This window comes from Aptenodytes forsteri, unplaced genomic scaffold (assembly GCF_000699145.1).
Source record: "Aptenodytes forsteri isolate BGI_AS27 unplaced genomic scaffold, ASM69914v1 Scaffold8, whole genome shotgun sequence".
NCBI lineage: Eukaryota > Metazoa > Chordata > Aves > Sphenisciformes > Spheniscidae > Aptenodytes > Aptenodytes forsteri.
The window spans coordinates 845,467-864,290 of NW_008796218.1; the positions used below are offsets into that span (position 1 = coordinate 845,467).

At 48.4% G+C, this 18,824-nt stretch overlaps 2 protein-coding genes across 9 annotated transcripts in view; one reads left to right on the forward strand and one right to left on the reverse strand.

The window, feature by feature from the left end:
* LSP1 (lymphocyte-specific protein 1) overlaps positions 1-18,824 on the forward strand; it is a 50,377-nt gene that overhangs the window by 27,747 nt on the left and 3,806 nt on the right. The window contains 8 exon segments of the mRNA XM_019474497.1: positions 2,432-2,521; positions 5,708-5,903; positions 6,918-7,043; positions 10,283-10,326; positions 10,505-10,586; positions 10,940-11,080; positions 11,889-11,969; positions 12,872-12,986. Of these exon segments, the coding sequence (XP_019330042.1) occupies positions 2,432-2,521; positions 5,708-5,903; positions 6,918-7,043; positions 10,283-10,326; positions 10,505-10,586; positions 10,940-11,080; positions 11,889-11,969; positions 12,872-12,961 (850 nt within the window). The 3' untranslated portion in view covers positions 12,962-12,986.
* Positions 1-18,824, reverse strand: part of LOC103906706 (proline-rich protein 33) — a 49,458-nt gene that overhangs the window by 15,665 nt on the left and 14,969 nt on the right. For 2 of the 8 annotated variants that reach the window (XR_658020.2, XR_658026.2), the window contains exon 3: positions 9,843-10,095. The exons of 2 other annotated variants lie outside the window; for them this stretch is intronic. Coding sequence is in view for 2 of the 6 variants with exons in the window: in XM_009288681.2 (XP_009286956.1) it covers positions 17,194-18,819 (1,626 nt within the window). In the remaining 4 variants the exon portion in view is untranslated. Of the gene's footprint in view, positions 1-6,073; positions 6,380-9,842; positions 10,096-14,006; positions 18,820-18,824 lie in introns of those variants that run through there. 4 more of the 8 variants (XM_009288681.2, XM_009288682.2, XR_658025.2 and 1 more) reach the window with 3 other exon arrangements.

An 18,824-nucleotide genomic window follows, 5' to 3' on the forward strand; every position in this document is an offset into this window, starting at 1 on the left:
CATTAAAAAATCAGTTTTTTTTTCAAATTCTTTCAAAAACATTCAAGACTTTTTTTTTTTTTTTTTTTTTTTGTCTAAAAGCATTGCAAAGAAGCTTCAAAATCTTTTGTGGAAATAGCCTCAGTGATATTTTGCAGACAAACCCACTGCAGTCTGCCCTAAAATCAAACAGAAGATCTGGAAGGTAATAATAATTGTTAGCTTTTCCAAACCCCCTTTCACACGGGGGCTGGAAAATAATTCTCAAAAGTCTTTAAAATGGCCAACAAGGTCTCTGGTCTCTGCTTTACTGGGAGATGCTGTGAGCGGCCTCAGGCACAGAGCTGCGTGCAGCAGCCCTAGTAACCCAGCTTGCAGGCTCCAGTCCAGTGGGCATAGGCACAGACATGCTGCTGACCCCATGGGACCATTGGCAGTGCCCAAATTTAATTGAGTGCTTAAACATCTGTGAAGGGGGCAATGACAAGAAGAACGCCTAAAATGAGGGGTTTTGCTCCCTGCTCCGCGATGCTTGAGCTTGCTGGGTCAGCCTTCACCGGGAAAGATGTTTCTTCTCTGGCCATCCCCTGGTTTCTTCTGCAGCTGCTGACAGCCACCTGGGCTTGCTCATGCAGCCAGGGTCAGCCCTGGCTATTAATCTCTGAAAAGCTTCCCTCTCTCTTGTGTAAACACTGCCCTCTCCTTCCCTCCGCTCTTCACTCCTGTTTGTGCAAACTCGCCTTCGGCATTTCCTTGCACCAAAGGGACAGAGCGAAGCTCATCTCCTCCCTTCCCCCACTAAAAAAAAAGAGACATAACCCCCAAAATGGCAGGTTTGCAGAAAAGACATGCGTAGCCTTGGGAACCAGAGGGATGGACATCAGCTTAGGCAGTGCTGATGGGGCTGTGCTGGCTTGGTGCTTCCACTGGGGCCGGGTTTGCAGAGGGGCACAGGGAAGCAACCAGTTTTCAAATAGCATTCGGCTGGTCTCCCTTGCTCCCCGGGAGCTTTTCTGATAGCCTGAGCACACATTTGTGGCTGGGGCCACAAGTACCGGAGCGATTCTGCCTTGGGCATCATCAACACTGCAGCTCGCCTGAAGCCCTGATCTGGGACTCGGCAGATCCATGGTCCCATCCTGGCTCTGCATCAGATTTCCTGAGCGTTGTCTTGGGGCATCCACAAGCTACTGCTACACATGCAGCAGAAAATAACCCAGCCTGGGCTGCGATGTTCTAGACCAACACTGTATCGTGCTCAGCAGTCTAAGGGGATGCTGAAGTGTGGCAGGAGCTGGGCTGTGCTCAAACTTGTGGCTGAGCAGCCTTTTTTGGTGTGCACCCCCTGCTACCCTCCCCGGTGAGCTGACGAGGGCACATGTTTTTTGTAAACCCTCAGCTCCTGCAGTCAGTTCAATATGAGACACCCGAATCTCAGAGAAATGCCCCATCTTTCAAGCTACCAGGGTCACGGAGGAGGCTAAGCATCTCCTGACACCTCTTAAGAGCCCAGAAAGGCAAAGAAAAGACTAACCATTTATTACGTATTTTGAATCTCTGAGTTTTAAACTAATCTGTGGGTCACATCCTAATTCCCATTCCCAGATGACGTGACTGCCCCGCATCCCAAAAAATATCTGTGAAGCCACTTCCTCAGGTCGATGCTTGCAACGTGGCTGCCCACCTAGAACCCCCGTCCGGGAGGTGATTCTCCTGGCAAATGCAAGGAAAGAAATAGGGAAAACAACCAACAATGCCTGTGCGCAGCCAGCCTGCATCTGGTGCCATCAGCTGTGTGCCCTGGGAGGGCTGCGGCTCCGTACAGCAGTAGGGTATTCACAGGCAGGGAGCCAGAGTCATGCAAGTGCATGTGACTGGCTCAAAGCTGTAGGGGAACATGAGGATCCAAGCCAGAACTTAAGCCAGTGTCCTAATCTTTGGGTCTTCATGCCTTCCTCATCCAGTGATCTGTTCAGGCTGGCTCCTACTGATTTCTTTTCTATGGGGCTGCATACAAACATAGGACAAACAGCAACCGAGTTTGAAACACCTCTGGTCCAAACAAGTTAGGGCCAGCTCCGATGCAAAAGAATACCATGGACTTTTTGGTTTTGATGTGCTGCTTGTCCTTTGCTCACCTGCATGCGGCCCCAGAGACCAGGCAGGCAGCGGGTCGCTCCTGCTGGAGACACAGAGCTGCTCCTTCTTCCTCTCCATCTCACAGTGATGCCCCGAAAGACCCCTTTGTACAAGGGTGCTCCTAAGCACGTGGCAAAGGTGTCTTTCCTGTAACGGAGGATAAGGCTTCAAGTGCCATTTGGGAGCAGTCAGAGGAAAGAAGATGCAATAACTGGAGGGAGAGAAGGACAGTATCAGGCTGGGGCTCATTCAGGCTAGGTTTGGGGTTTTTTGCATCTCTCTCACCCTTATTTTCCTTCTTGCTGTGTTTCAGCTATGACTTTAAGCCATCTGGGACTTCAGAGCTGGAGGAGGATGAGGGGTTCAGCGACTGGTCCCAGAAGCTTGAGCAGCGCAAACAGAGGTGTGTAGGACACAGCCGGACCAAGGGGAGGGGAACCAACATCCCCAGCAAAAGGACTGTCCCCGAGAAGGGGCAGGATGTGTCCCGCACTGCTGGGATGGATGCTCTCTGCCTGCCATTTAGGCTAGCAGAGAGGAACAGGCTCAGGGACTGCCCCAGGCTTCGGGGATGTTTGGATTAAGCTTTGCACTCCAAGCAATGGCAGCCTGCCAGGACGCCTGGGTTTGGAGGAGTGACAACAGCGGATTTAAGCCACCTGAGCTGCTGCAGGGGCTGAAATGGCCTCTAACATAATCCAGGCAGCCTAAAAAGCTGTTCTAAGTTATTGCTGCTTCCTGGCTCATTGCAGCACAGTGGGTGTTATAGCCCCAACCCACCTTGTGCTTGACTCCTCTTTCAGTGGGGGAAAACAGGCAGCAAAGAGCCCTGAGAGGTGCTTGCGTGTTGGCTGTTTAGTCCCCATCTCCCATCACTCTCCCCTTGCCAAGCTGAACCAAACTCCTGCCTTAACCATTTCCCTTGGACACCATCTACCTGCATATGAACTCTGTGACTTACCTCTCTCAGCAGCTTGATTTTATAGGGAATTTTACCCTGTGATGACACAGCCTCTTCTTTACCCCTGAGACTAAAAAAATGCCTAAGATTACTATTTACTGCTGAACAAATAAATAGAGCTCGCCTCTTTCTTATTTTTTTCCAAACACTGTAGCTAAACCACTCTGCAAGCTGTACGTTTGCAGCCCAGACCCTACAAGCATTGCTCAAGCACCTTGCTGTGGCACTGTTATCATATCTATGAGAGCAATTAGAAATCAGCCCCATCTGCTTTCCGGCATGCTGCCTCTTTTTCCACCCCCCTTGCAAAGAGCTTGTCTAGAGAGAAAGGCAGCTGCTGCTATTCCCTTCTTGGCCTTCAAAAGAGAATTAGCTGGAAGTGTTGCATTATCCTCTCCAGAAATTGCTCCTTGGGTTTTTATGTGATGCTTGTGTTTATTCTGTAGTGGGGCAGGAGGGTGCTGAGCAGGGGAGGTGGCACCCGTGGCAGGTGAAGCCCATCAGAGAGGGGTGGTGCTTTAAAGGCAGCGGCTGTAGGTGAGTAGACCTTTGGCTGGAGGCTGGCTGGGAGAGGCAGCTGAAGGGGCTTGCACCCTGTGGGCTTGCTGGGAGTGGGCTTTTTGCAAAAGCGGGTGGCTGTGTCCTGTAAAGTCCCTTCAGTAGCTTTTCCCTTCTTCCTTGCTTACTTGCCTCACCCAAAGGACAAGCTTGGAGTGCGGTGTGATCCCAGGTAGGCTGTGTGTGTGCCTGGCTAGGATGCCCCATGCTGGGACAAGCAGTGCCCTGGCCAGGGTTTCCTAACTCCTCTCTCTCCTGCTTAACTGAATATGGAGCAAACCCTGGTTTTTCATGTGAAGGGTGTTTAAGGCAGTGGCTATGACTGAGGGGATGGAGACAGTTGCTCTCCCTTGGATGGAGCTAAAACGGTTTGTGCATTCCCTGAGGGCCTTGGTGCTAAGGCATGTTTTCTTCTTGGTTCTGGTTCCCCACTTTGTGGGGGCAGATCCATGCCCCTACAACTATCAGCTGCATGCAAGAGCGTGGGAGCTGGGTCAGACTAGCTGCCTCCCATACAAAATTGCTGTGGTGCAAAAAGCATCCTATAGACTGGATCTATAGGATCCAGATCATATCTGCTGGCCTAAATTTTTAATATGAGCTTGCACTTTAGCTGGAGGCATTGCTGGCATCCTGGTTAAGAGAAACTAGTTACCTGGGCTGTAAAACCTTCAGAGCCTGTTTGCTGTTGGTGACTGTGCTGTCGTGGGAGGATGATTAGTAGCAAGCCAAGCGAACCAGCGTATGCATCAGCTTTTTCCCTATGTGCGCAGTTGGGAGGGCTAGACGGTAGCTGTCCTGTGAGCTGCCTTCCCAGCAGCAGAGATGTGGGTGGAAAAGCATTGCTTGAACTTTTGTTCATGTTTTGGTGCTGGCTGGTGAGGCAAAAGCAGTGAGCCAGCCTTGTACTTTGGCAGCTGCCCACTAGCAAGCTCTCTAGCCTTGCTGTCACAAGCCAGGTGATTTTCTAAGAAATGGGTGGGAGGAGAAAGCTATTCTTTGTCCGGGGAAAGTAATATGGCAATAACATCTTGGTGCATGGCTGTGAGCCAGTGAGAGCTCTGGGGTTATGTGCTCCCACCGACTCTGTGCCCAAAGGCATGGGCTGCTCTGCTTTTGCAAAGCTGATTGCTTAAACATACTCCTGGGTTTCCTCTCTGCAGCCTCGGAGGCCTGGAGGAATCCTCTTGTACAAACCCTGTTGTGGTTTTTTAAACCTAAGCCAAGGGGTGACCATGGCTGCTTTGGGACTCCTTTGTTTTGCTGGGCTATGACATGAGTGTCATGAGTAGAGGTGTCATTTATTCTGGTGAGTAAAATTGAGGCTCAGGGTCAGGTGTGGATATAGCATTGCCTGTGAAGCACTGTGCCTTGCAAATAAAAAAACCCACAACCCACGTGAGTGGCTGTGCAGCCTTGCCCTACAGTTTAGCTTCAGCTAGGGAAAAGGGGGATCTTGGGAAGAACGTTCATATGTCGTTGGTTGGATCCTCCTCCAGCGAGAGGCTCTGTTAACATGGAAGATGAGTTAAGGGAGAGGAAGGCTGTGCTTGGTGCTCCACATTGAATTGATGCTGGGAACTGTGGGGACAGTGTCAGGTCTGTGTTTGTGTACCAGGACCACAGAGCACACTGGCTGACCTGGGATTTTAGCTGTAGCAGAGCAGAGAATTGAGCCAGCACCACATCATGGTGGTAGTGTCCTCTCTGCCTGGGGTCTGAGCGGTGGCCAGGATCTGGTGTTCAGGTCTGTCTGATCTCTGTTTTCCTGCGGGTCTTGCCTGCGGTGAGGCTGGAAAGGTGCAGATACCTTCAGCTCTGCCACAACTCTTAGTTAAGCTGTGTCCTGGGTATTCAAAGTGTGGGAATGTGATGTGACTGCTGTTACATCTGGGTGCCTGGAAGTGGATGGGACCATGGAAGTGGCTGTGAGTCCTGGTGTAGAACACCCAGCAAGTTGTAGGCTTGGGGGAGTGATAAAATTTGATTTCTAGAGGTCTGAGACACCTGATGGTGTCTGTAGGCTCATAAAAATGTGTTTTGCTTCTTTGACCTCTCCCCCACCTCTAGGTCTCCACGACAGTCATATGAAGAAGAGGACGGTGGTGTGAGGGAAGCTGAAGTCAAACTGGAGCAGATCCAGCTGGATCAGGAAAGCCCGGAGGAGATCCGGGAGGAGAATGTGGTTACTGGGGAGGAAGGGAGGCTGTGCCAAGAGGAAGAACGGGTCCGAGAGCAGGAGGAAGAGGAGAAAGCTGAGCAAGAGGTGGGATCAGGAGGAGCTGACCTTCTCCTCTCCACAGGGGTGGTGGGAGAGCTGGGGCTGGGGGCTGCTCTCCAAGAACTCAGCTCACCATTGCTGCTTACACTGCTGGGTGTTGAGCCCATGTAGACAAGCTGTCATGGCATAACCTGGGGCTGGTGCCACTCTTGCCTATGACCTTCTTGGGGTCACTGCAGGCAGCCTCTGCCCTCTTGTGAGGGTGGTGTGTTTGCTCCCAGAGCTTGTGGTGGTTTAGTCATGTCCCTGCAATACCGAGAAGGAAAGTGCTGCTATTTCTCCTGTGGTTTTGTGGGCAGTGAGTAGCTCTTCAGGAGAACTCGGATCTAAATTTTACTGCTTGTTTTCCTCTCCCCAGCCTTTATTGCACCTTTGGAGCACTTTGGCTTTATGTATCTCTAAATCTTGCATTGCTCCCAGCTGAAGTTTTCTTTCTTTGCTCTTCTGATGAGGTGTAATTCCTGGTAAACAAGAGGGACAAAGCTGGAACTTGAGTGGTGTGCAAGTCCATTAGGATGGCTGAGCTGCAAATATCTTCTGTTGTAAATGGATTTTGACTTGCTGAAGCTAGTATGCTTTTTGCATTTGAACTGTGTGTGTGACTCTTTCTAGCCCTTTATTCTAAAGGCAGCTGCTCTTTCTCTTTGTGGCCTCTAAATGAGAAATTCACATTTTCCTATCTCAATAGTGGTAAGAAGACTTTATTAACTGATGCAAGGACCCCTTTCCATATCATTTTGGAACCTTGAACCTGCAAAATTTCTCTGATTTCCCCCCCCCCCCCTACACAAAAAGTGCTCTTTCCCCGTGGTTTTAAATAAACACATGAGCTTCTTCCCGGATGTTTCAAAATTAAATGAGGTGAACTCAAATTTTCTGTGCTCATGTGTTTGTTTAGTGTAAAGCAGGAAGCCTGGGAGACAGGGGAAAAATCACTTTTGTTGCATAGTAAGCACTTTGACCAGCTTACTTCCTGGCTCATTCATTTTCTGCACTCAGGAAAAGAAGAGGAGGAGAAATGAAGAAGACGACGAAACACCAGAAAAACGCCAGAAGGCCCCAAGCCCCACCAGCCTGGAAGAGGAGGAGCTGTGCTCTGACCACACTGCTGTGTGCTCCACGAAGGTTTGTGTTCCTGGGGCCCCTGTGGTGGCTATGGCAGCTGTCGCAATAGAGCACCTAGCTAATGATGAGGAAAGATGACCTAGGGCTTGCGGTAAGATAGGGTGTGAATCCTGTTATCCCACTCCTGCTACAGGCTGGGACAAATCACTTGATCTGTTTCCTTCCTCTTCCTTGGTTGTCAGCCTCCTCTCCTCCTGCTTTGCCTGCTTGAGCTGTTGGAGGCTGTAACTGTCTCTGTGTATACTTTGCCAATCACCGTGAATGTCTAAAGTTCATTGAGGACTCCAGGGAATATTGTAATACTGAGAAAGATGTCTGTGCTTTAAGCTTGTGAATTTGGTCAAAGATGACACATGAACTTAATCAGAAAATGAAATTTCCCTTCCCCAAAAAACTCCCAAAAACTTGAAGCACTGGAATTTCCCTATCTTACTTAGAATAAAATCAGAAAGTATGACTTTTTTTTTTTAAACAAACTGGGATTCCCGATCTCTGAAGCATCGTGTCCTTCCCAATCACATCTGTCTGCATTGATGCTCTTGTGAAACTTCAATTTTTAACACCACCTGAATTGCATCTCATGACTTCTGTTGCATTTGCTACAAATCCTCAGTTCTGTGCATGTGCTTTTAAATACAATAGCTACAGATAAGTGGTTTCTGTAGCAAATGGCTTTTTGTCTTTGTAAGCCCTAAGCTTGTTGATTATAGCAGTGAGGGAAATGGTGAGGAGCCTGGGTAGCCAGTTAATCTGCTGTTGGTGTTATCTTTGCTTTTTTGCATTTATATCTGTAGTCAATATTTCCTGGACAGGGAGGATTGTATGAACACTTCCTCTTGCACCAGTAAATAGATTGTAAGAGGAAGGTTTCATCATCTACAACCATCAGATGCTTGCTCTTTATAGAGAAGCCTTTTAAAAATCAAATAGAGAGGGGAAAAAGGGTGGGTTGGGATGCAGGCCATGTGCTGATGTTAGGTTTGAAAAGTGGGGTGGGAGTGGCCAAAGCATATCCCCTGAGTGGGACCGGTGGGGAAATGTGGGAAACACTTCCAGTACCTTTTATGTGCTGAAATTCTCATCGTTACAACCCCAAAACACACATAGCTTCCTGACCTAAGCTTAACTGCTGCTGCTAGGATTAGCCCATGGAAAGGTTTAGAAATATGGTGTCTGTGTTTTATAACAGTAATGTCACAGCTCACCAATACACAAAGCCAAATGTAAAGCTGTTCAGGAAAAATATGAGCTTGGGATCTTTCCAAAGGAAGGAGTGTCTTTACACCCCAGCTAGCAGGGCTTTGTGTGAACACTAAGAATTAAACATATTGACCACCAAGAAGGTGTTTTGGCATGGGATCATTCAGCAGAAACACTGCTTGCAGTGGAAAGATGAGAGCATCTGCAGTGGGCAGTGAGCTCCCCTGCCAGCTGTGGCTGGTGGAGGCCAGGTACACATCTGGGGTGGGTGGATGTTGGGCTGCAGTGTGATGGGGTGTTTGGGGTTCAGAGGGCCAGTGTGTCCTGGGGGCTGGAATGGATGTGTGGTGGCAGGGGGGAGGCCTTGTAGCAGCCCTGTATTTGTCCCAGACTGCTTGTGAGCTCTGAGTTTTGAGATTGGCTGAGTGAGAACTGTGGTTTCTTCTGGCCTTTAGAAAGTGCTTTGGACCAGAGAAATGCATGACTCTTGCTCAAGGAATTGCCCTACAGGGCAGAGGGAGGTGGTCTCCAAATAGCTTAGGAAAAGTTTGTTCCCACCTAGACTGTCATGCTGAGATCTACTGTCACCTACAACCTGTTTCTAGTCCCCTCTGTGTTTAACCTGATGCTCATTTATGACCTTTTGGAAGCACCTGTGGGTGATTTGCACCTGCACAGCATCTCTCTGGCAGGGTTGGCAAGATTTTTTCTGTTGATATCTTCTCTACTTGTGGTTGAGAAGCTGAGACATGGGCAGGGATCTACCCGATTCCCCTTTCAGGTGCTGTTATGCCCCATGAGATGCCAGCCTGCCCATCAATGTCCCAGAGGGATGGGCAACCCAATCTCTGAAGTCATGGCTCAGGCAGCACCGAGCAAAGGAGCAAGCTGGTAGCGGGCGGACAGCCTGCCCAGCAGAAACTGCTGGCTGGAGGGATATCTGTCATGCTGCTGTGTTGGACCCCTGCAGAGTGACCCTCCCTAGCTCATCTCTATTAGCCAGGGTTGCACTGTCTGTTGGTGGTTGTGCTCTTCTCTAATGGGCCTTGTGCTGTTAGAAGCCCTAATGGGCTTCTCTAACAGGGCATAGCTGTTAAATGTGTCCTCTCTGTGACACTGTCTTGTCTTCTGCTTAGCTAAAATTTAGCACCAGCATCCTGTAAGTGTCTTAAAATGAGCACTTAGCACCGCTTTTTATCTGCTAACTTGGTAGGTGATGTTTCCCATGACACAGGCAGCAGTATACAGGGAGAGGAGGCTCCTTGTTACTTGGTTGCTGCTCTTTGGCTCTGTAGGAGCTGTTGTTAAGAAATAGCCTCCCCTTTGACCTGAAAGTGATTTTCTTTGTGTGCTTTTTTTCTGGGGCATGAAAGAGCTGTGAGGTTTAGCAACATTTCAGCTTTCCTTTAGTCAGTGGTTGTGAAGTGTTTGCTTGCCTTCCTTTATTGGCCAAAGAGTTCTTGCACAGGAGCCTCTTGTGCAAAACTCTCTCTTTCCTGATGGCTTGACCTGAAGGGCTGCCTTGCAGGTGGCTCCATGTGCTGACTTGCCCTGTCTGTGCGCTTCTCTGGTGTGGATAAGCTGCCATGTAACTCATACCTGTGCTCCTCTCATGCTTGGCTCCTCTTCTGCAGGTGTGGATGGCAGTGCCTCTAGTTTTCCCCCTTGTTTTTCCACACTTGTCACTTTCTCTCTTGTGTCTGGCTAGGAAACCAAGTGTCTGAGATACTTGGTCCTTGAGCAGGGAAAATGGTCTTGGTTGCTGTTTCAGCTGTCAGTCAAGCTGCACGTTGTTGGTTTGCCCCTGAAACTGGTTGGGCTGCTACTGTGTGCTGGTGCCAGGCTCACCTGCCTTGGAAAGGAGAAGGAAAAGGGATGCTCAGTGTGGGAACGTGGGACTGAGTGAGGCATTTCTAACCAAAATCTGGGTGAGGGAGCAGGGAAGAGAAAAGTTTGAACTATGGTCAGCCAAGGTGACCTACATCCATCTGAGGTCCATGGAGAAAAGTAATATCTTTGTCTTCTCTCTCCCACTTTAGATCACGGACAGAACCGAGTCACTGAACCGCTCAATAAAGAAAAGGTATCTCTAGGGTTGTTGTGGGCCCTGGGGTAAAGCAGGTCCCTTCCTCCAAATGGAAGATGCCAGAGGGCCCTGCTGTGGGTATGGGCAGGAGTGACAGGCTGCCTGTAGCCCTCAAAGTCCTTCCTTCTGCCTGAGGTACTGGGGGATCACCTTAATCCTCTTCTTGCTTCTCCAGTAACAGCATAAAGAAGACCCAGCCTCCCCTCCCTGTGTCGAAGATTGATGACAGGCTGGAGCAGTACACACAGGCTATTGAGGTGGGCTGCTGTGTTGTTTCTCTGTCCCCACCCTCCAAGGAGCCCTCTTTGCCAGGCGTTGCTCTCCCACCATGCCTCTTAGTCGTACCATCTGGGACGTGACAACTGAATCATCTCCCCTTGGATGGGAGCAGCCCTTTCTCCTGTCTCTATCTCCCTTCACAGCATAAAGTAGGTTTCTTTAGCAAGCTGCCCCATCCTTGTTTCCTCAAGGGTGTGAGCATCTGGCAGGAACTAGCAAGACCCTACAAGTTCCCTTTTACAACCTCTCATACCTGAGGACCTCCAATTACAGGGGGAAAAAAAAAAAGCACGCTCTCCCTGACAGTGGTCTTTCCCCATTTGTTTTCCAGACATCCACAAAGGCTCCAAAACCTGTCCGACAGCCCTCTCTCGACCTTCCCACCACGAGCATGATGGTAGCCAGCACAAAAAGCCTCTGGGAGACTGGAGAGGTCGCAGCTCAGTCTGCTGTGAAGTCCCTGCCCTGTAAGGTATGGCACTCGCAGGACTTGCCTTGCTTGTGCAGAGGAAGAGGGGCTGGCCTCTGGGCACAACTTGCATTACACTTGCATTAGCCTGTTAGTATGGCTCATTGGTGGTGCCCACCAGCTCTAAAGGCATCTATATTAGAGATCCAATCTCCTTCGTCAGCATACAAGGCCTTGTACCTCAGAGTTTCGTTTCATCTCTGCTAGGGTCCTGAATTGTTCCTTGGTGGTACAGCTAGGAAGGCCTCTGTGATGCCGGTTGAGGCTCTGCTTTGAAATGGGAATAAATTCAGCTGGTGTGGAAAATGTGTATGTCTTCTGCAGGTGCTAGGACTGAGCTCCAGTTGTTGAGTACAGTGTTGGATCTGGTACCAAGATGATAAATCTTGTAAAATTGGAAAATACAGAGAGTATTATGTATTGCTCTCAATTTCACTTTCTGGTCATTGTGAGCGAGGCTGATTCTGCAACACATGGGTTGCAAATCTGTGTTTATGTGAGCAAAATTCCTTCCACATAAAAAAAGCCTTGATGTTAACATGTCTTAAATAGTTAACAAACTTCAGAAAATAAACATCTTGGATCTCTGATCCAGGCTCTTGTTGAAGAGAGTAAGAGAGAGGAAAACATAGGATATCCTGGGAATAGGAAGAAGTTTTCACAGTCATGGGTTTTAGCTGCAGCTGTCACAGGTCAGATGATGTGATATTATAAATAAAAAAGGTCAGATGTGTGGGTTTGAAAGGGACATGAACAAAGGCATGTTCAGCAGCGTTAGCAGTGAAGGGTAATGAGAACATCATTTTCTCAGGATATCGTGGCTGGAGACATCGTGAGTAAAAGAAGCCTTTGGGAACAGAAGGGCAATCCCAAATCCGAGACCAACATCAAGGTGAGTTAGTATCTGTGCGAGTACGAGAGCATGTGCTCTGCTGTGAAAAAGAAAAGAGCTCTTAGCTGGGTTGGAAGTATTGAGAAGATGGTGATGTTCTTTCTGTAGGGACAAGGGCTGCCTGTATCTATCAATGCAATTGCATACCTATGAGCTCTTCCTAACAGTGAGCTGCTATTGCTTCAGCCCTGGTAAAAATGGGGGCAAAAATCATTTTATAACCAGTAATACTGAAGGGTCTCTTGAATAGCATGTTGTTCTCAGGCCATGGGTTGGGAGCCCCAGCCTTCTAGGCTAAAACTGAACTGCAAATGTGAGTTACTTTGCTCGTTATGCTTTTTAATCTTGAGAGTAAAGAAAACATGCAAAATTAAGTGGAACTGAACCTAAGACAGTATCAACGCTTGGGGTTTTGTGCCTACTGGTACATTTGTGGGAATGCCTATTGAAATACAGCAGCATTTTCATTCATGCTGCTGCTGCTTGAACTGTCCAGGCTGGGAGAGGAAGATCAAAGTATCTTGTCTGTTCCTGGAGCGGTACTGCTGCCAGTATGTGGTAAATGAAACTGGCTCTTGCCAGTTGGTGAAACCAACCCTGGCTTGGGGGGCTGGGGCTCTTAGGTGAGCCCTCCCTCGCGATGCCTGGCATTGCATCTTCCCTTTCCTATTACACATCCCTCGCTTGCTGTGTTACCTTACACTTATTGAAAGTGGTGGTCAGTCTGCGCAAAGAGTTTATGTGGAAGGGGCAAGAAGGGAGTAGAGAGTAGGCTGTCTCCAAGCCCTCTGGGATTACAGACAACTGTATCACATGCTCCTCTGGCTTCAGTTATTTGATCTTGACTGCCTATTTGAGGGGGAAAAATGCTGACTTTGGCTCTTTCTTTCTCTCCTGTTCAGTCCACTCCTTCTGGCAAAAAGTATAAATTTGTTGCAACAGGCCATGGCCAGTACAAGAAGGTGTTGATAGATGATGCTGCAGAGCAATAGCATGCCTGGAGAACTCATTAACCAGGTAGGTGGGGTATGACCTTGCACCATGTAACAAACTCCTGGCGCTGTTCTGGCAGGATGTTGGGGTTATTTCTGCCAGCTACACTTTGGGTGAGTTGGAAGGCACTGTAGGATAACAGCTGGAGCCTTGCTTCTGGGCAAACACCTGACTTTCTGAGCTGGAAGAGAGTGGGTACACAGTGGGGATTTATTTTGGTCTTTGACTTTCTGATGCTGCTAGGAAGCTGGATACCTGTGTTAGTTTAATCTGCAGAATAAGTCCCTTAGCTACTGCTGTTTGGGTGAAGATGCGTTTGCCTTTGCTAGTTCAAAGGAACAGCCTATCTGCTGTTTTTTCTTATGCTCTCATGTTGCAAGGAGAAGTAGATAGCTGGAGGTCATTCTAGCTGAGCATGGGGGCTAATGTACTCCTGAAATTCAGATGTTTCTAGGGTCTAATTCCCCGATTTACTGAATTAATCAGGGGAAAAACTTTTAATGGTTTCAGTAACCTCTTGGAACCAGTCCATAATAGGGTTCTAGTAGGGAGCACATGAACATCTGCTGTGCTGGGTAGATCAACAGAGCAGAAAGGACCATCCTCTGATGTGTAGCAAGGGGGAAGGCAGAGATGGGTTGCTGTCTCTGTGCCCTCTTGAAATGGTCTTTGGATCTCATGCTCATATTGTGTTTATGTTAATAGATATCCTGGTGTTATCCTGAGTGGATGATAGTAGAGGGTTGCAGCAATAAGGAGGAATGGCGTAGAGGGAGGTGATAACTGGTTGGATCCAACTGGGCAGCATCTGGCACTGAGAGAGGAGAGGAAGTTGTTGGGGGTGAAAACAAGCTCATTCTCTTTTTTCCTACTATAAAAAAGAAGCTTTATTTCATAGCCAAGCTTATAAATAGCTCTGTCTGCTACAAAACACCTTTTGTTTCTGAATTCTTCTGGGGACTGTGTTCCTTCTTTTTTTTTTTCTATTTTTTTTTTTCCCCCCTCAAGGAGCTGGCTTCTGAGTGCAGCATATTGTCTTGGTGGTTTTTTTTCCTTTTGTGGTGCCCATTTAGAAGAGAAGCTCTCTTGAATGCCACTTTGAGATGGGCAGTAGTACAAACCCAAGACTGCCCAAAGCTATGTTTTTTTTAGATGTAAAGAAGGAGGCCCACTGGACTTGTATCCTCGACTTGCTTCTCTGCCTGTGGCTTTCAGAAACCTATTTTAAGGTCTCCTCTTTGATCAGTCCTCTTCTTTTTCCTGAAGTCTGTTTTGATGCACCAGGTGGGATCCTACTGAGCTTCAATTCTTTATAGCAAACAGGTTTTGCTAGGTTGTCAGCAAGTTTTGTTTGCCCTACCTGAGCTTCTGCAAGCAGCTCAAAGGAAAGTACCCTCAGCTCTGATCTTTTTCCAGCATCCTTTCTTAAAAGGCCAGTGACTGTCATGGGATGTCCTCTAGGATCCACCCAGTACTCCAAACAACCACTGCACAGCACTGTTGCCCTATGGGCTCATTCACAAGGAAGGTTTTTTTGTGAATAGCAAAATGACTGGGATAGCTTGGAGGATCTTGGCTTGTTTCTGTTCTTGAGTTTTCAGCTGGCTGTTTTGTGTGCTGAGAGGTCCCCGCTCCCCAGCTCCTCTCCACCGCCCTGAACTATGTTTGTCCTTTTTCCCTACTGCCAGATCCCTTCACAGTTGCCTTTTTGCTCCAAACTCTTCTGGCTCACCCCCATGTCACTCGCTCAACACCATCTTATCAGCTTTCTAGCTGCTTGAGCACAGGTACAGTTCTTCCTCCTCCCCTCCTTTCCTGAGCTGCAGGACCTCTGAGCAGGCTGCAGAGCAAGAGGTTTTCTGTAAGTGGCAATTTGGGCTCTTACGAACTGCCATGAAGCTCTTTGACATTGAAAAACAACCAAACTCTGTGTCCAGCAGTGTTCCTCTTCCCTCACTCAACACGGTGGCTCAAGCTGGGACATGCTGCAATGGCTCCCAATGCAGAACCACTGGTGTAACTCTCCTCTTGCCTCCAGGCATCTGTTCTCTCCTCTGCAATGCTCTCCTGCCAGGGTCTGTCTCTGCAGGACTCCCCATGCCTGCTGTATGCCTCTGCCCTTTACTCGTGGGGCAGAAGGGCTAAACCATGCAGCCAGACCTGGTTTCCTCTGCTTCCCACTGCAGGCATTGCTCTCCCCACTGGTGATTCTCCATCCTCCATCCCTGTGCAGTGGGGCTGGGTTGTGAATGCAGCCTGGAGGGAAGCCCAGCAGATGCAAGACATAAGCCATTCCTCATTGCCGTGTGTGAGAGTTGCTGGTTTGTTCTTGGTGGTTGTCCTCGCTGCAGGACAAAGTGGATTAAAGCACAATTGCTTCTGAAACCATCTTCTCTGGCCAGATTCACTTAGTCTCCCAAGTGTAATCAATATTGGCTGTTCTGCTTCATGCTAATGCTGTGGATCTTGTGAATGCAGACTAATGCAGACTCTTGTGCAGAGCCATCCAATTATCTATGCTACAGTAAGGTGCCATTTTATTGCTGTGTGGTTAGGTCATCTTTATCTGCATTAGGCATTCTACATGTTTTAAGCTGCACTCTTTTTGATTTTGTGTTGCTGCATGGATCTTTCTCTATAGCCTTCTCTTGCAGCATGTTGAATTATCCTGCAAAGGCTTACCTGGGATCCACTTGTGATTACTGGTGCATTTCCAACCTACCTCTTTTCAGCTTTTTCCTGGAATACTGGGGGGGTCAGAGAAATCCAAATTTTAGATACTTGGGTTATTCTTCCTTCTCATTTTTTTTTTCTTAGAATAGGGAAGGGGTTACAAAACAGAGGATAAGACCAGTAAAGTGAAAACTTCAGCGATGGTTTGATTATAACTGAGCTCTTCTGATAGCATCGTTGCAAAATTGGAATACTTCAAAAAGGCAAAAGGGGCTCTTGATTTTATTTCTAAGTCTGTTCACAGTTTGGCTTGGGGAAATTTTGGTCAGCTCCATATCCTCTGCACATGAAGAGAATGTAAAAAGCTGTGTATCGAGTTTCTTATTTGGACTAAACATAGCAATCCTATATTAGCTGTGTAGGAATATGCCAGCATATGACAAAGCATATGACAAAGTCCCTTGAGAAACAGAAATAGCTGATCTCCAGCTTTCATGCTTGTAAGATTGGTGGTGATGGAGATGCACAGGGTGACTGTAATGCTGGAAAGCACAGTTGTCCCTGTGGATGGACAGAGTTGTGGATTTTGTTTTAAATACCCTTTTTTCAGGACATCAGTCACCAATAGGTATGCAACTATTATGATGTTGCCTCTGAAAACAAGACTACATGTGGTTAGCAGAAACCCCCAGAAGACAGCACCTTGTTAAATACAGAGTTGGATACCCACATGCTGAAGCAGGCTCTTGCTGGTTATCATGAAAATACTAACCCCCAGCTGTATTAAAGCACTGTAATCAAGTTCTGTTGTATTTTACTGCAACAAAGTTAGTCTTCTGTGCACTATGATTTAGTAGACTGACCCAGGAGGACATCAAATGATGATGTCCAGTGTTTTAGGCAGGGGAACTGCTATGTGAGAGCAGGATGGATATCTTATGCTGTCCCTTGTCTGTGCCTTGGGTGAAAGGATGAGTTTCTACCTTATTCTCAGCAAATGGGTGTGAGGTGTCCTCCACAGCACTTTCAGTGGAGAAGCTAAAGAGATGTATACACTCCTTTGAGTTCAGTTTCTAAGAATCCCTAGAGGAGATGTGGAGCAACCCAGATTCCTTCATGTTGTCTCATCTACAACTGCTTTTATTTCTAGGATTTCTCTTGGTCTTAAATAAACACAATAAAATAAATTCAGATTCCATCATCCTCCTCTAAATTGGGCTTTTTCTACAGGCAATTTGTCCTTCTTCACTGTGTGCCTCCCCTCTCTTCCCTGTATTACTGCATACAGTGGTTATTGGCTTTTTTAAAACAGGAGCATGTTTGCTTTCCTGGCTCATGACCTGTGGATGTGGTATGTTATGCATTTAAGCTTATCTACATATGGAGAGTAACCCTTAAACCCACAGCATGAGGCTGCTGGCTTGCAGGGGTTTTATTTAATTTTATTTTTTTCCTTACACTTGGCTCTGTCGGGGCAGTAAACCTAGACATAGGTGCTCTCTTGCTTGGTGCCCTGTAGGAACCTCCAGAGATGCAGGCCTGGTGGAGCAGCCTGGCTTCAGTTGACTGACCATCCTGATGCCGTTCTGTTAAAGCTCTTGGTGTGCTCCTCAGCCACTTTGGGTCTAAACTGGCCCACCTCGAACACGGTGCTGATCTTTGTCATGGGTTTGGCAGCCAGCTCCTTCAGTTTCCGGGCGTCGAAGCGTGGCTTATGTAGAAGAATGGGTAAGCGGCGGGGAAGAAAGAAGCTTTCTTCCTTCTGCAGCTTCTTCTCTTCTGCTTGCTGCTTCTTCTCTTTGTTAACTGTCATCTGGTATAAAATAGCATCCCACATTCTTGTGGCCCTTGATTTAAACAGCCTGCAGTCCTGACTGATGATTACTTGAGAGCTGTCCTTCTCCTTGCTCCCTCCTTCCTGTCCCAGCTTTTCTGGCTCAGGCTCTGGGAAGTTGGGTGCTTCTGGCTGCACCATCAAGTGCTTTCTGAGGCGATGCCAGCCACCAGCATTGGCTCCAGGAGGTCTTGCTTCTTCTACTGATGGTAGTGCTGGCTCAGCTTTGAGGGGAGGGCTGGTGTTTGGTAAGCTGGGGGTCAAATGAGGTTGAATGACATGTTCTGCCTTGGTGTCTGTGGAGGTGGCCCCTGTACTGTCAGCTTGTGCTGGGGTTGCTGTCTCTGGGTGTGCTTGCCTCCAAGGAGTGCTGGGTGTTGATGGTTTTAGGATGTCTCCATCTTGCTTGGGTAATTCAGGAGCTTTCTCTGATCCAGGTATTTCTGTGTCACTTCCATGGGTCGTTGGCTTATTGGTGTGGGCATTGGAGGTGCTGGGCTTGGGTGAAGGGGCCTTGATGGACTCTTCAGTAGGAGCAGGCTTGGACTCCTTAGGAGGCTCTGCCTCCGTAGCAGAAAGGAGGGGAGGTTCCAGTGTGGGAGCCGTGGCCTTGCTGTCATTGAGCGGGGTGGGTATCTGCCCTGAAGATGGTTCAGAGCAGCTTGTTTCAGCTGCTGGAGAAGAAGGCCTTTTGTCTTCGTGGCTGATGGTTGCTTGGGTCTGATTTGATGTGGGTGGCTTGACACTGTGGAAATAGGTGTGCACCTTGGTGACATAGGTAACCTCTGGTGCCCTTTCTTTACTGGGCATACTGGAAGGAGGAGGCTGGGAGAAAACAAATACGGATGGGTCACCTGGACAGAGAAGGTGGGTGTCCGTGCCTTCAGGCTGCTGTGGAGTCTCAGGAGCACCTGGCTTGTGTAGCATGAGCATGGCCGGGGAGGTCGTGAGCCTGAGGTGTTCAGCAATGCGCCTCTGCTCAGTGACCTTCAGCGTGAAAGGCTTGCTCTTTCGGAAAGGGGAGGGGACACAATGGGTGATGGGCTTGACAGAGAGGCAGGTCAGAAGGCTGGCAGAGGGGGGTGCTGTGGTTTCGGGGGTCTCTGCTGTGGGAGTGCTTTCATTGTGCTCTAGGTCGGGGCTGGCCTCGTTCACGGGTGAGAGGCTGGACCGAAAGGACTTGGCTTGCTCTGAAACTAGGATGGCGTTTTTCTTGGCTGCCTTCTTCAGCAGCCGCTGGAGCCGCAGGTTGTCCTTCCCAGGCTTTGGTAGGGTGGGAGGGGGAGAAAGATGGTGGCGGATGGGAGCAGGCTGGATGGAGGATGATACTGTTATCAGCATTGTCATCTCCTGGA